This window comes from Varanus komodoensis, unplaced genomic scaffold (genome assembly GCF_004798865.1).
Source record: "Varanus komodoensis strain SLA01 unplaced genomic scaffold, ASM479886v1 scaffold1, whole genome shotgun sequence".
In the NCBI taxonomy this organism is placed as follows: domain Eukaryota; kingdom Metazoa; phylum Chordata; class Lepidosauria; order Squamata; family Varanidae; genus Varanus; species Varanus komodoensis.
In genome coordinates this window covers 80,375,624-80,390,513 of record NW_025335268.1, presented here as the reverse complement: position 1 = coordinate 80,390,513, position 14,890 = coordinate 80,375,624, and the positions used below count along the sequence as shown (strand labels likewise).

At 36.3% G+C, this 14,890-nt stretch overlaps 1 protein-coding gene across 1 annotated transcript in view; it reads right to left on the bottom strand.

The window, feature by feature from the left end:
- Window positions 1-3,300: 3,300 nt before the first annotated feature.
- The window catches only part of ANOS1 (anosmin 1), an 87,812-nt gene continuing 76,222 nt past the window's right edge, over window positions 3,301-14,890 (bottom strand). The window contains exons 10-14 of the mRNA XM_044449643.1: window positions 12,054-12,148; window positions 10,805-10,976; window positions 9,649-9,869; window positions 9,378-9,516; window positions 3,301-6,728 (exon numbers count right to left, since the gene is read on the bottom strand). Coding sequence (XP_044305578.1) covers window positions 6,670-6,728; window positions 9,378-9,516; window positions 9,649-9,869; window positions 10,805-10,976; window positions 12,054-12,148 — 686 coding nt within the window. The 3' untranslated portion in view covers window positions 3,301-6,669. The remainder of the gene's footprint in view (window positions 6,729-9,377; window positions 9,517-9,648; window positions 9,870-10,804; window positions 10,977-12,053; window positions 12,149-14,890) is intronic.

Sequence of the window (14,890 nt, the reverse complement as noted above, 5' to 3'; positions counted from 1 at the left end):
ACTTCATCTGCATTAGTGTTATTTTATCTTTTCCTTTAATTGAAACCAGTGGGGAAAATTAACCCCAGGGCTACTGGGGGAACAAGGGGGTTTCTAATTCTGTGGATCTAAGGCCTTACCTAACACACTTTGTTCTGAGCGCTACCATCTCTAGCAACAGTGGTGGAGTTTTCTGCTGCCACACTGGGAAGCTTTCCAGCCAGGAAGGTGGAGGTTCAAAGAAAGCTGCAGGCCCTCAACTGCCTTCCCAGGGAGCACTGGGTTCCTCCTTACGTGTACTTTGGTTTTATGAAAACTTGAATAGCTTTAAATGTATTTTCCATTCCATCTAGATAGGACCAGTTATCTTCTACTCCATGTGTCACTTTGTTTTTAAAGTATACAATTCAATAACTTCCTTTATTTCTCAGAAGTAACTCATGGAAGCCACCCTGATCATTACACAATGAGCCTTGTATTTCAAAGAAGCTAATACAGCTACTGGACTTTGAAAGGAATTCAGGAACCCTGAATTAGAACCTGCCATGGGAAGTCCAGTCCTTTCCGAACTGAATGCAGAGATGAATTCAGGCTGAAATATTTATTTGTTATTATTTATTTATTAACAATATTTGGCTTACAAACATCTCAGGATGGCTTACAATATTTCAGTTCAGACATTCCTCTTTTATACCTCTACAACCTAGAAAGTTATGTTTCTAGGTTCTGAAAGTTCTCTCATCATCAATAAATCTTAGATGCATAGCTAACCTGTGCTGCTGCTGTTTTAGTTCCTCACTGCACTTTCACTATGTCCTTTTTGATCTGCATAAGGCCAAAGGTGTCTCTGCCAGAGATTTTTCCTGTCTCCTTCTGAAGCCCAGCTTATTGGGAAAGCAGAGGATATTATAGCTGGAAAAGTATTAGCTTTTAGGTCTCCAGTTGCAAGACCTGTGCCTACAAACCCATCCCTTAAATGTCCAGGGAAGAAGTGTCGCCTGTGAGCAAAAACAAAACTGGGGCAATTTAATAGCAAAAATCACCTGGAATTATACGTATTTGTTAGATTTGAAGACTCATGTCTGGATACAGTCCATAGTCTGCTTCCTTTTATTTTCTTCCTGTTGTATTGTCCTTGGACAAAAGCCAGTATTTTGGCTTTAGGCCTTTCTTGATGAGATTGGGTTTATTCCAGGTAATAAAATTTAGCACCTGTAAACAACAGAACTAAGATCCTCTCTCCACACACTAAACAGTACAATGCTTGAAGCATTCTAGCTGAAAACAAAACAACAACCTGTCTTGTCTCTTCTCATGACCAAATGAAATTTTGTTTGACTTGGTGCCACATATCACTGGGCATCCACTAGTTCAGGGAAAGAGGACCTAGAAAATTGTACAGGTAATGTTGAGACACACAAAATAGGTCAAATGATTTTTCACTGAATACCTTTTAGTACTAATTCCTAGGCTTCCATTTTTAAATGGAATTGTTTGGTTTGATGTTGTAGTTCGCTGGATTACCCCATTGCACTAGACATCATTTCCCCCTAACCTTCAGAGTTGTAAATCAATAAGGCTGTACACATTTTAAAACTCTGTAGTATAAAAGATAAGCACATGAAAATATCCACTAAAACTGATCAAAATAATAAAATTTTTGAAGGTACTTTCCATATTTAGCACAATTAACTTTAAACTTATTTATAAATAAGTGTTGCGCCTTCTGCCAACAAGCACCAATAATATATCTGCTGCTTGTTTGAATCCAATTTTTAGTAATCAAAATAATGAGGGAATCTACATGTGCAAGCCCGTTCTTGAAAATTGCCATTAACTTTAATGCAAACATTCTACAATTACTTATAACCATTTTTGTTGATTTATTTCTAAGATTTATACCCAGCTATATATTCTGCCTGATGGAGTTTCGTGAAACTCTTCACATACTTACTTTCTTTCACTAAAAGGCATAATTTTCCTACTCTGTATCTGCTTTTCCTAAAGACCCGACAACTCCAATAATGTTGTGAAGAACAAAATTGTTCTAATACACTGGTCTATTTTAGTACACACTGAAATTATGGTAAATCTTCACAATTTCTAGTTATTTTCATGCTTCATTAGGTTGAACAAAATGCAATACTTTTAATGTGCTAGACTCCAGAAAAAATAAAATAGAATCAGAGATAAATAGGAGAAAACAACAGTTTACAGTATCCAATAATGCATTTAGAAAGTTTGGATTACAAATAAAAACAATCATGCCAATTGCTTGTATTCTAATACACTATAGTAAGTACAAGATTTAAAGGAAAAGAGTATAATGACACCCAAGTAAATATGCTCTTCTTGTTCTATACATCTTTGATATGGGCCTAGATGCATCTGCTAGAGTAAAGCAGCTTGCTTAAATTCATTAGAAAACATTACCTGTGGCATAGTTTTGGCATGGCAAAGTAAGTTAACCAAACTGTTTTAACACTATACATTATGCGGTCTTAATTCTGCATTTGCAGTTCACAATTATTTTCAACAGTTTGATGTTAAAATGGGTCCTGTGTATTCACCACACTAGGAGTCATGCATATACAGGAGCATGTATATCCCCTGCCAGACAGAGAACTGCCCAGGCAAAAGATACTCCATTACATAGACCGGTGTGTTAGTCTGGGATTCCACATGGAACTAGCCCACATTTAGGTACTCTGACTATTGTAGATCAGCTCACAGAAGCACAGAATAGGAGGAAACTGGATTCCATCTTCTTCCAGTCTACGGTTCTTACCAAAAGGTTGGTTTGTATTGGTTAGAGTAGCTGGCTGGAGCTAAAACTACTGAACTCTAGCTCTGAGTGTGCATTGGTGTGCCCCTTACTCAGGAAAAGTGCAGTTATAGGAAGACAGCTCACCAATTGTGTTGATTATCATCACTGTTAATGCTATCTTTCAGGCAACAAATCCTACCAAGACAGATTATGGATAACACAAAAAAATAACACAATCACAATAAACAATGTTAACAGTTAAAACAAATGCAATCTCCCTCTCTCTCTCACACACACACACACACTCACTCACTCACAAGCCTCCTTCCCACAGGGCAGTTTGTAGAAAATAGCCCTGTGGCAGGGAGAGGCCACCTGGAACACAGACCGTTTTCTAGTTTCACTATCATCTACTTCACACTCCTGGATTCTTCCCACAGACCAGCTAATGGCAGAAGATTGTGCCAGATGATGAGGAAGAGTAACCTGGGACAGGCTTCAGTTCTTCTCCACTGACCTCTCTCCCACTCTTCAATAATCAATAACGATGCCCAAATAGTGATAAAAGTACATGAGACAAAATTTCTATATAGAAGAGTAGTTTATTACTTAAACTTATGTACAAAATCTAAGCATGAAAATAATGAGAAACAGAGCAGAATATTTACAATATTGTTTTTACATTTTTTTACAGGAAACATTATTCTCTCAAATAGCATCTCTCTCTCTCTCTTTCAGACAGAGAGCAAGAGAGAGAGAGAAATTAACCCTCTTCTGTATAACAAATATAAATAAATACTGACTTTTAAATGACTGTTGTGAGAACATGATTTCTACAGCCAATTTAGTTAACAAATAAGTAGCTCCATTATCTCCACACTACATTATACTTACATAAACAGGGAAAAATGTACATACAGAATCTCTGTTAATTACTTTGCAAATTGTACCTTACCAATATATTCAATAGAGGTAAATACAGCCACACGCTTCATGCCTATAACTGAATCATGATTTTTGGCATGCAAAACCATGTAGATCCATCGACATCTGTAGGTATTAATTTATTTTTAAATAACGTTTTGAAATTAAAAAAAACATGCAACAATTTATAAGCATCATATTCCTAAGTTACAATGTACAGGTGTGTATCATACTTATTGTTACTTGTGTGTCCACAGGTATTGATCATTTAAGAACACTCAACACCAAGAATAGGATAAGAGGAAGGTATTGTAATTTAAAAATAAATAAGCTAGTATCACATCTGCCTTTGTAACCCCTTTAAAAAAGGAACATGTATTGGAATGAAATCATTTAGGCCTTGATCCTATATTGTTCTTGTAACTAAATCCTATCCTTGTATAGACAAGCACTGTGCGCACTGTGATACAATTCTGTGATTGCAAGGCAGTTTAAACATCCATGTAACAGTTCTCAAAATCTACTTTGTATGACACTCAAAACAGATATCAATGGGGGTTTTACTCTCCTTGTTCAGGGATGTGCGTGTAATTTGATTTCTCAAGTCATGATTATTTGCAGCTGACTGCACCAATCAACTCTGCCAAACAGCACTGTATTGGCAAGGATAACATGTTGCTGCATTTTATTGTGCAAGTGATCAAAGGGTGCGAATTCAGGTATGAACCATCCTATAACACCTGGAGACACAGACACAATGTATGCCAAAAGACCAGGAGGACTCACCACTACTGGAATGGGGAGCTAGCAGTTAAAAGTGGCTGGAAACTTGCACAAATGAACAGGGCAGATCTACAGAGCTTGCTAAAGGGAGCATACAAATAATTTCAGTCTTTTGACATGTTTTTGCACCATCATGTCACTATAATCAAGTGACATGAAAGCTATATCTGTCATACTAGAACTGCAACAGCTGTTTCAAACATATAAGAAGGAACCAGGCCTGTATATTCCAATCATGGAGTAAGTGCTTTCAAAGCTCAGAAATGCCCATGGACTAAGTCAAGAGCAACTCTGCCTTTGCTTTCCTATTTGTAACAAAAAGGCCAGTTGAATATTAGCATGGCATCCCTTGTCTTTAAAGCTCTGTTTTAATGTTCTATCACTTTTCTAGGAACAGTATAAAATTACACAAAGAATCCTCTTTTTTAAAGAACAAATGAACCTGGATGCATTCAGCTCCTTAAAATGATCAAAGACATAAATAATAAGAAAAGTGGTACAACCCTTTAATTTTTCACTAGGGAGACGGAAAGGGAAGACTCACTGATTTTTATAGGATTTAGAACTATCAGAATGTTACATTAATCAAATGCTAAGTATAGGTATAAAGATTCAGGGTATTTAAATATTTCCTGTCATCCATATGAAATCACAATTTCAAAACAAAACAAACAAGAAAAAGTGATTATCTGTAAATCTAAAAGCCTGACCCAGAACTACATTGCTGAAATAAAATATGTGGAAATTGTTTAGGCTAAAATTTGAATGTAGTACTCCTAATATTAGTCAGAAAGTATGCTTTTCTTTTTAAAAATATTTAATTTTTTTCTTTTTAAAAATTCTGGAGGTCCTCAGAGGTGCTGTTTGGTGCAATAGAATGATAAGCATCATTCTAAGAACACAGGCATACAGTCTTCTCTGGATGTAGACTTCCAGTCATTTACACTGAAGAATTGCATGGACAGTCTTCTGCATGCACAAAGATGCTCCCTTTATTGAAATGAAAAAGCCAGTGCTGCTTGGAGTACTCATTGAGCACACTGTTAGATGCAAGTAAATTTGTTAATAGTGGTGAAAAAGGTAACTGAAAAAGGTAACTAGAATGCAAGGATAAATAGGACCTGTTTGATAAACCACTACTTAAGGTATTATACTTAGGAATCAAGTCATTTATCCAAGAACGGCACTGTATCCTTATGTTCAATGTCAATCTTTTTATAGGTTTGTCTTGGTGACATTGAATGGCATTTGGTCATGACTATTAAGCTAAACTATTTTAGTTTCTGGATTTTAACCATTACTACTGCTTTAACTAATTTGTGTCTCCCACTTATAATAGCCACTGACATTAATATATGTTATTCAGCAAGCAGAATTCCCAATTAAATGTGTATGCAATATAGCTATTCAAAACTGCAGAAACTTTGGCCACATCTATGTTGCATCTATCTAAAATTGAATGTTGGCATTCACACCTACATGGTTGGAAATTGTCCATCCACAAAAATTCAGCATTATTTGTGTATTAAAAGTTTTATTTATTTCATCTAGTGCATTCACTTTCTGCCACTCTTATCTGGGATTGGCAAAATTCACATGTAAATGCCAACATTTATTAACTTTAAGACATACTGATGGCTTAAGAAAGGATACCTTATATCATGTAATATCTGCTGCTGTGTGTTAATATCGGCTTCATAAAACAAATACAGAATTTATGTCACTTAGTTCTGTGTCTTTTGACAGCTAATCACAGGTCCAGATTTTTAAATATACATATACTTATATATGTATAAATCAAACTGGTAACAGCTTAATACAGGAATGTTGGTTTACATTTATAGGTTTAAAACTCTGTATAATACAAAAAAAAATGAAAAAGAGAGTTATACAAACTGAGAAGACAGTGAGTGTCCTACGGTTTATACTATGATGCTAGTAAATCACTATACTTAGATATTCTTTAATTTTCATAGATGTTGAATGTTTCAGTTACATGAATACAGTTGATCATTGCATGAAATACTTTATCCTAGAATTAGTACAAACATGCTTTCTTCAGTCCATATTATGTAGATATCTTTATTCAGTTCAGATAGGATAATCATCCACTAGAACATAGATCATTACATACTTCAATATAGATGCATTTTTCTGATCTTCTTGTGAGAGCTCAGTTTATATTCTTTCCCAGCTAGTTAATACTCTAACACAACTTAGTATTTTTCAGGTGGTGGCTTATAGTGATGTGGATGATGTTGCTTCAGATGAGGCCCTAAAAAGGAACAAATTGTTAAAGTAACCCTAACCCATAAAAATCAAAAATAATATATTGTATTGCATTAATCAAAAGAATATATAAACAGGTTTACTAATTGTAATAACTGCTTGTGTAAATATGCTATGCTCTATAGGCATATTTATACATGCAGTATAAAGTACCTGTAAGGTAAGGTACCTGTTATATGCATTGATATTTGTTCAGAAGCTCCACTTTTAAACATTATTTGATCATCAACCAAACACCTTCCCTAAACCACTTAATGTTATTCCGGGAGACTGTTTAAACAATACCAGACAGGAGCAAAGCATTCCATATACAATGTGTACAATACTAGCTGATTCATGTCCCTAACCTTTGCATTTACAAGCTTTATTTTGATTTAATCAATAGGAGTTTCCATGATCCAAGTTAGCTAAGTTACTGAATATTTTGTTTGATTCCAGTCCAAGCATGCCTTAAATCATGAGATCATCTGCTTGTATCATACTAAGTGCCCTTAAATCCAAACCCTTACAATGACTGCAGAACACTTCATTACAATGATTCTTCCTGATTCCGCTTCAACTACTTTTAGCACCAAGCTTCTCATGACATTTTCTGAAACTGTCCATGTTGTCTTTCACATGAACATTTCTGTGCCAATGCAATTCTAATCTTCTCCATTATGTACAGGCATCCAAACACCACTACACCATTACTCCAGTGCATTCATTGCTCTTCTTTCTGCAAATGAAAATCCTCCTTCTCCATCTGCTCTTGATCTAGAAATCGTAAGGAAATAATTTCCAAGTATGCAATAGAAGTGAACTAACACCTTCTCTTTCTGTCACTATTTCTAGTAAAATAAGAACATGGCATTCTTTGAATTTAAAGTTGGTCTGTGCTTCTGAGCCAATTTCCTCTTGGTATGGAACCCAGTGTATGATCAGTCATGTGCACATCTCTGCCAAGATTCTACTATTTCCTTGTCATTCAAATAAATGTGTGCAGATGTGTGTGATCAAGTAATGGACCCAGTAACAGTTACTGCCCCACCTTCAGGATGCCTCTGAACCACTGGAACAAAGCCATTCTGTGCAAGGTAGTGAATTCTGGGCAAAGGATTTTGTAGAAAGAGAACAGATTTATTGCTCTTTACTACACTGTCCTTAACTAAAACAAATAGGAGTACCTTCAGTTGGGTAATATGTATTTTACTAGGTTGATGTATTTTTTAGTAAAAGGAGAAACTACTGGAATCAGGAATATTAGATATTTCATTATATGTTTGAATCTACAAAACTATACATAAGCCAGTTTTCTTCAACAGATTTTCTTTAACCGATCTGCCTGGCAACTAATGAAGAGCAAGAGCTCCTCCCTCCCTCCTCTCCCCACTGCACAAGTCTGTTAAACTATGAATTGGATTCAATAAAACCATTTAAAAAGAAAACTGGAAGACATAATCACTCCATTTTGAGCAAATGGGAAGTTTAACCTGTGATGCATCCAGTGACATTACTAGAGCATCCCACAGTTTTTCCTCTGTTTGCCGACATGACAAAGAAAGAAAAACTTGCTATAGTTCAGTGCTAGAACACATGAAAAAGGTCCAAGTACTTCTGCATTGAACTAGAAAAGTTTTCTGCCAAAATCTCTAAAAAGATGCTGAAAATCAGTGCAGACCAGCCTTCTCTAACCCTTCCAGATGTTCAGGAACACAACTACCACAAGCCACAGCCAACACAGTCAAAATTTAGGGATGATCCAAGTTAGAGTCCAAAACATCTTGGAGGTATCAGGTTGGGGAAAGCTGGTTTAGAAAATAGCAAACTAAATAGATAAGTTGTATATCTAGGTCAGTGTTACTCTATTTCCATACTGACATAAAGCATAGCTTTCTACATGCCATGGCTGGATTCATAGCTGGTTTCAATGATTTTTCATCATTGGTACCTCTTCCTTTTGCCTAAATTTTACTTGTAAGTGACTTGTAACTGGGCCTCCATTAAACCTTAGATGGAAGGAGGAGGAGGAGGAGAAAGAATGAATAGTAGGAACCCTGGTAATCATTCCAGGGTTGGAACTTCATTTAGCTAATACTGGGACTGTAGGGTGAGATTTCAGGTCAACATCCTGTGCACCAAAAAGGCTGGTGAATGTAGCCTACATTTTCAATTATCCCATGGCTTAGCCAAGTTGGCTGAAGATGATGAGAACTGTAGGCAGCATATTTGGAGGGCAGAAAGATGTGGAAGACCACCCAAGACACAACATCAATAACATTTCAGAGTCCAGTGGAGGTTCAGCCACCAACCTTCCCTGTGCTTGGAAATCATGTAAGCTCAGGAAGCATAGGAAAGGAATATGGAAAATCTGAAACTAGGAAGAGCCAGTTCTGAGTTGAACCTAAACTTCTGAGGAGTTTGGGACATATTTGGCATTGGTTTGAATCGTTCAAGCTAAAATATAAGTTGTAAACTCACATTCACTGCAACATGGCTTCAAGGGTTTCAGTCGCATTACTTATTTTAAAAATCAATTACATGTTGGCAGTGTAAGAAACTCTTGATCCTCCCTGTATTCTATATGAGAAGGGGGGGAAAGCACATATGAAGATGTATTGGTCAGAATATTTTCCTGTAGAATGTCAACACTTACTGTGTGGAGGAATCAGCAAATCAGGTGTTCGAAATGACTTAATGGTAGCTGGCCCCTCACCTCCTGTTGTCAGCACTTGCACTTCTAAACGATAAAGAGTTGATGGCCTCAGGTTGGGCACCGTCAGTACATAGTGATCCTTAAAGGAAATGGCAACAGTAATTCCAAGTGAGATAGGGCATACCTGATTGAAGACGTGTGCTATCGTTGTGCACACACAACTGCCTCATTATCTGTTCCCTCCTATCCCACCGATGTAGCAGACACTTACTACTGGCAATATTTGTGACTGGGAAATAATACTGTTGGGTAAGCTGTTCTGCCTGCTCTCTGTTGTAACCTCTGCCCAAGTGACCTGGAACCCTGTCATGGGTTGCTGAAGGTTTGCTTTGGATATTTTCCAGGAAAAATGGCCAGTAATGTTGATGTCCTGAACAATGAATGAGGCAGAAAGATTCTCTGGTTTTGCCAACACTTTGGGGATAACTGGAGCTGCAAAACACACATACCACCACAAAGCATGAAACAATTTGTCAGGATTTCTATCAAGATTTTAAGAACAATTCTCTCTTTCTCTCTCCACACACACGAACTTCAGCTCTGCAGATCTTATTCTGAATTGGAAAACAATTCAGAACAAAGCAAGATTATAGCTCAACTTTAAACTGTGGTTTAGGGAACCGGTATTTTCTGATTCTGGTAAACATTTATTTATTTATTTATTTATTTATTTATTTATTTATTTATTTATTTATTTGCATTCATTCATTTCAGTATCCTGACTTTCTTCCAATACTACAGCATCACAGAATCTTGGTTCAGGGAGAAGAGGAAACTGTGTTTAGAGACTCTGATTTAAATGTTAAAAAAAGCAAAGACTGTGAGCTCAGTCTAAAAGCTCATTCCTATCATAGCATAATGAGACAAAATACCTTTGCCTAAAGACAGCCAAGTTGCACTAATGTTTGCTACTTTTGAGTTTCTGCACCTTAAGACCCATGCATAAATTTAAATAGCTTTTCTCATAATGAATATAAAATGATGGGAAAACCAGGAGAACAAGCCATAGTGTGTCACTAGCAACTACAAGAGTAATATACATTTTGATATGTAACATACTTGCATACTTCTGCTACACAGAACATACTGTAAAGCATGAGTTTACAAAACAGTATGAAGAACAGGAATTGAACATGTAAGTTGATCCCTTTACACTAGTTGGCTTTACCAGTATTATTGTTTGTTAAGTAGTAAGACTGATTTTCTTTCTTTCTTTCTTTCTTTCTTTCTTTCTTTCTTTCTTTCTTTTCAGACAAACATCTTGTTTAGACACTGGTGTTTGGAAATCACACTAAACAGATAATTCCATAGTAAATACTCTGAATCATTTCTGAAAATCACCAGAAGGGATCATTCATTTTACTTACCTCCTTCAGTAGGACAGCTAATATGCTTGTACTTCTTCCCTTTAAGATCAGAACAAGGTGGAGTAGAAAAGTAAATACTTTCAGTCTTTAAGCGCCCTTTGGATCTTGCTGGCTGGACTGTAACTTTGTATTTACATGAAAATGAAAGATCCTGGAGAATGATATAGTTTTCCTATAAAAAAGATAGTTTATGTATCCATCCATTTGGTATCTTCCCCTTGCATTTGTGCTCAGATTAAATGCTCACTCCCAACCTTACTTCCAACAAAATATAAACAGAATATTCACACACACACACAATGAGTTATTTATCTCATTATGAATCTATTCTACTCAAATGAATCTTTTCTACTCAAATGAATCTTGTTTTCCTTGCCCTTATCTAAGCCAGAGCTGTCTTCTAACACAAGTTCAGTGAGTCTACCACCATCCTAGGACTAAATGATTCAAACAAAAAGGTTGAAATGAGCATCATCAATTTACAGCTGACACATCTACCTAAACCTCAGTGTAGATGTTAAAAGGCATGTGAGAAAAGATGAATCCTGCAGCACTCTAAGCCAAGGGTGGAACTGTAATGTTTTAGCACCACCATCCAGGACAGATGGAAACCACCGGAAGGCAGTGACTCACTGATATATAGGAAAAGTGGACAGTTCTCTTTATACATTAACAGAACACTGAGGAAAGAAAAGAGGAAGGATTTGGTATAAGCAAACACAAACTGGAAAGGCTGAGGACTTTGGCAAAACAGAGAAGAAACAAATGTCAAAAGTCGGGAAAAAGCGTTAAAGCAAAGAGGGGTAACATACAGTCTTTCAGTCACACCTATACCCACTACACCCTGAAATAACACCCGACACTACAAAAAAATTGAAGGAAAAATGGCATCAGGAGTCATTACAGAAAGATAAAATGGTTAGTTTTGGCTAGGAAACCAGCTAAATTAAACTGTTTTCACACTCTGTAAAGCTATGGAGCAGGTTGTCACTGGATCTCAGTTGCAAATTGCCAGCTTCGGGGGGGAGGTGGGGTTGGGGGGGGTACTCTGTGGCAGGCCACACACCAGGGGTAAACTCCTAATCCTCTGATGAAGTTGTCCACATTTGCTTCAAATGTAAAGGACTCCGTTGTTCAGAGATGGGGCATGAGGAAGCAATGGGATCTTAAGGCTTTGGCTCTTCCATATGATTTTAGGATTGTGCCTTTGATTCTATTTCCAATTGTTGATTATGAGAACTCAACTTACATAAGTTATGCCATCAGATTTTTCAAGCCCCTTTGTTTCATTGTGTAGACAAGACTCTGGGAACCACTGAACATGGTATCTGCTGCTGCTTGAATCTAATGGAACAAAATGAGAAATATGATTTAATTGTTAAAGACATCTGCAACTGTTTAGAATTTTTTTTAAAAAACAAAACCATTAGGCACATCACAGGTGTATAAACAGGAAAACATAATAGCTGTCAGTCTCTTGCCATTCAGAAGGGAAGGGAGAAAATGTCCCAAGTAATTACACTCAGAATGTCACAGCTAAGCCAATATGAAACACACATATATATGAAAGCACCAGTTCCTAGATCCAAAAACACTTGGGGATTAATAAAGATGTCTATGTTAACTATCATACTGCTTATACATACAGAAGATTGCAATGTTGCTGCATGGGATCATTCAGAAAGTTACCCTTTAGGATACTGGATAATTCTCCTTAAAACTTGATGTCTCAAACGGCTGCAAGACATAGGAAGCCATCCAACATAGGTATTATTAAAGAATGTATTACAAACTTATGGAATTATGCTGCAGTCATGGATATTATTCAGACTAGATGGCCCGGGAGACCCTTCTGACTTGCTCTGTTTTCTATGTTTCTATGTTACTTAACTCTAGAATGATGAATGGGAGAACATTATATGAGCAGAGCCAGCTTGTGCCGGGGTTCATATTAGATGGCCCAGGAGATCCCTTCTGACTTGCAATGTTTCTATGTTTCTAACACAAAACTAAATAATTGTATTATCAGCTGATCACCATTTCTGATCTTCTGCAGATAAAATGCTGTTTATTCCACCACTTTACAATATTATTTTTAAATGTTATGAAGAGGTTCTTTTTCTTTCCTTGCCCTTTCATTGCATTGCCTATAAACATGGTCCTTCTTTCCTTGATAGTTTGGATATATTTTTAAAAAATCTTATTGTGAATATTTTCTCTTTCCATTTTGCTTTATGAAGAATAAATGGAAAATTGTCTCTGGAAGGGAAATTCATCTCAGATGATTGCTATGTTTGGATGTCACAATAAACTATAGTTTATTATGATGGGATTGACCCTATCCTCCTTCCAAGCTTTTCCCTCCCACAAATGCTGTCTGCGTAACAGAAAAATTGCTCTGTTATGGTCCAAAGTGCAGCCAAGAGCATCTTCATGTTGACAATGAACACTTTTAGTCTGACCCCTTTTAACATCTTCCTTCCGTTGATAATCAGTAAACAAATTTGCCATTAACCTTGTAAGACACTGGATTAAAATGTCAATTTGTTTTAACTTTCTTTGTAAATTCGGGTGGGGGGGGACATTAGAAGGAATGAATGCATATTTCAGAATAGCACTGGAAATACAAAGTGATTGATAATTTCTGTTCGTATGCATTCATGAAAATGGCAATGTATCATATGAGATTTGTCATATCTATTATAGTAAAGACAAAATACACAAAAACTAGCACTATGTGTAATAGAATCCAATAACTAGCTAAAATTAAGCAACAAGGTATTTAAGATCACTTACTGCAACATATTTTAACCTGTTACACTTGAATGAATGACTGCCAGGAAGTGGTGACTATAATTATGGATGCTTTTGGTCAGACATTATTTCCTACACATGGCTAAATCCCTGGACCACTTATACATCTATTTACAGAAGCCTGAATCAGCTCTGACAGCTAGCCTAGAATTGAAGCAAAAAGGAGGAAAGAAATCAGGGAAAAATATAGAAACACGGGACAAAGAACTTGAACAGAAGTTTGAAAAGGAGTATGTTTCTTTTATATATATAATGTTCAATTGTTAGCAACTGCTTGATGCTTTAACTCCTGTTTAGAAATTCATCCAGGATCATCTTTAGTAATATTGCAATTTTCCCCTAAATAAAATGTTTGTCAAAACATGCCTGTTAAACTCTGAAAACCTATGTTTCTTTCCAGGGATATTCTACCTTAATCCCCTCCTATAAATCTTTCCAGCTTTGCAGACCAGGTGAATAATTTGTTCTAACATTGTTTATTACTACTGTCATATTTTTGCAGATAATTGCTTTTTTGTCATTTCCCCTCACTCCTGAAGAGTGCCAGCTGAAATAACTTTTCATTCCAAAGATTCTTTCTGTATCTCAAATAAGTGGATTCGCAAGGTCATGCCTGAAAAGGCCTAATGTCTGTACAGTGTAAGGAGGTCTCTGAGGCATTCAGAATTAAATTATTTAATTCAAGATGCTTCCTTTAAATTTAACATAAAACTAATATATTAAAACAACATTCACCAAATTTCCCCAGCTTCTGTTTAAATCGCTGATCTTCTCAACCGATTTTAACTCTAACATTTCCAATGCAAAAAGTGTTTCTGGGACCACTTGTAAGAGCTATTATAGATACTAAAATATCTATAAGAGATATTATGGTCAAAGACCACTGTTATATATAGAAAAACCACAAAAAACCAATGTCTGCTGCTAGCCCTAATCCCAGGTCCAGAGAAGGTTGCCAACATCTGCTTACAGAAGTGGAGTAGGGAATGGCCTCCAAGCAGTCTCTATGCTATTGCACCAAAGAACAGATTCGTTCATTTCTATTACTATCACACCCATGCATAAATCTAAAGGAGCCCTGCCTTTCCCACCAGCAACTAGTCAAGGCAACTAAAGAAATCTACCACTGTGAAATAATAATAACAATACATGATTCTTGAAAGAACAGATTTGGCTACTCCCTCTAATGCAGATAAGTTTAATTTGTTTAATAATCACAGAAGTGATAGAAAATAGTTTTATTTCGACATCAATTAATCTTGCCTTTAAAGT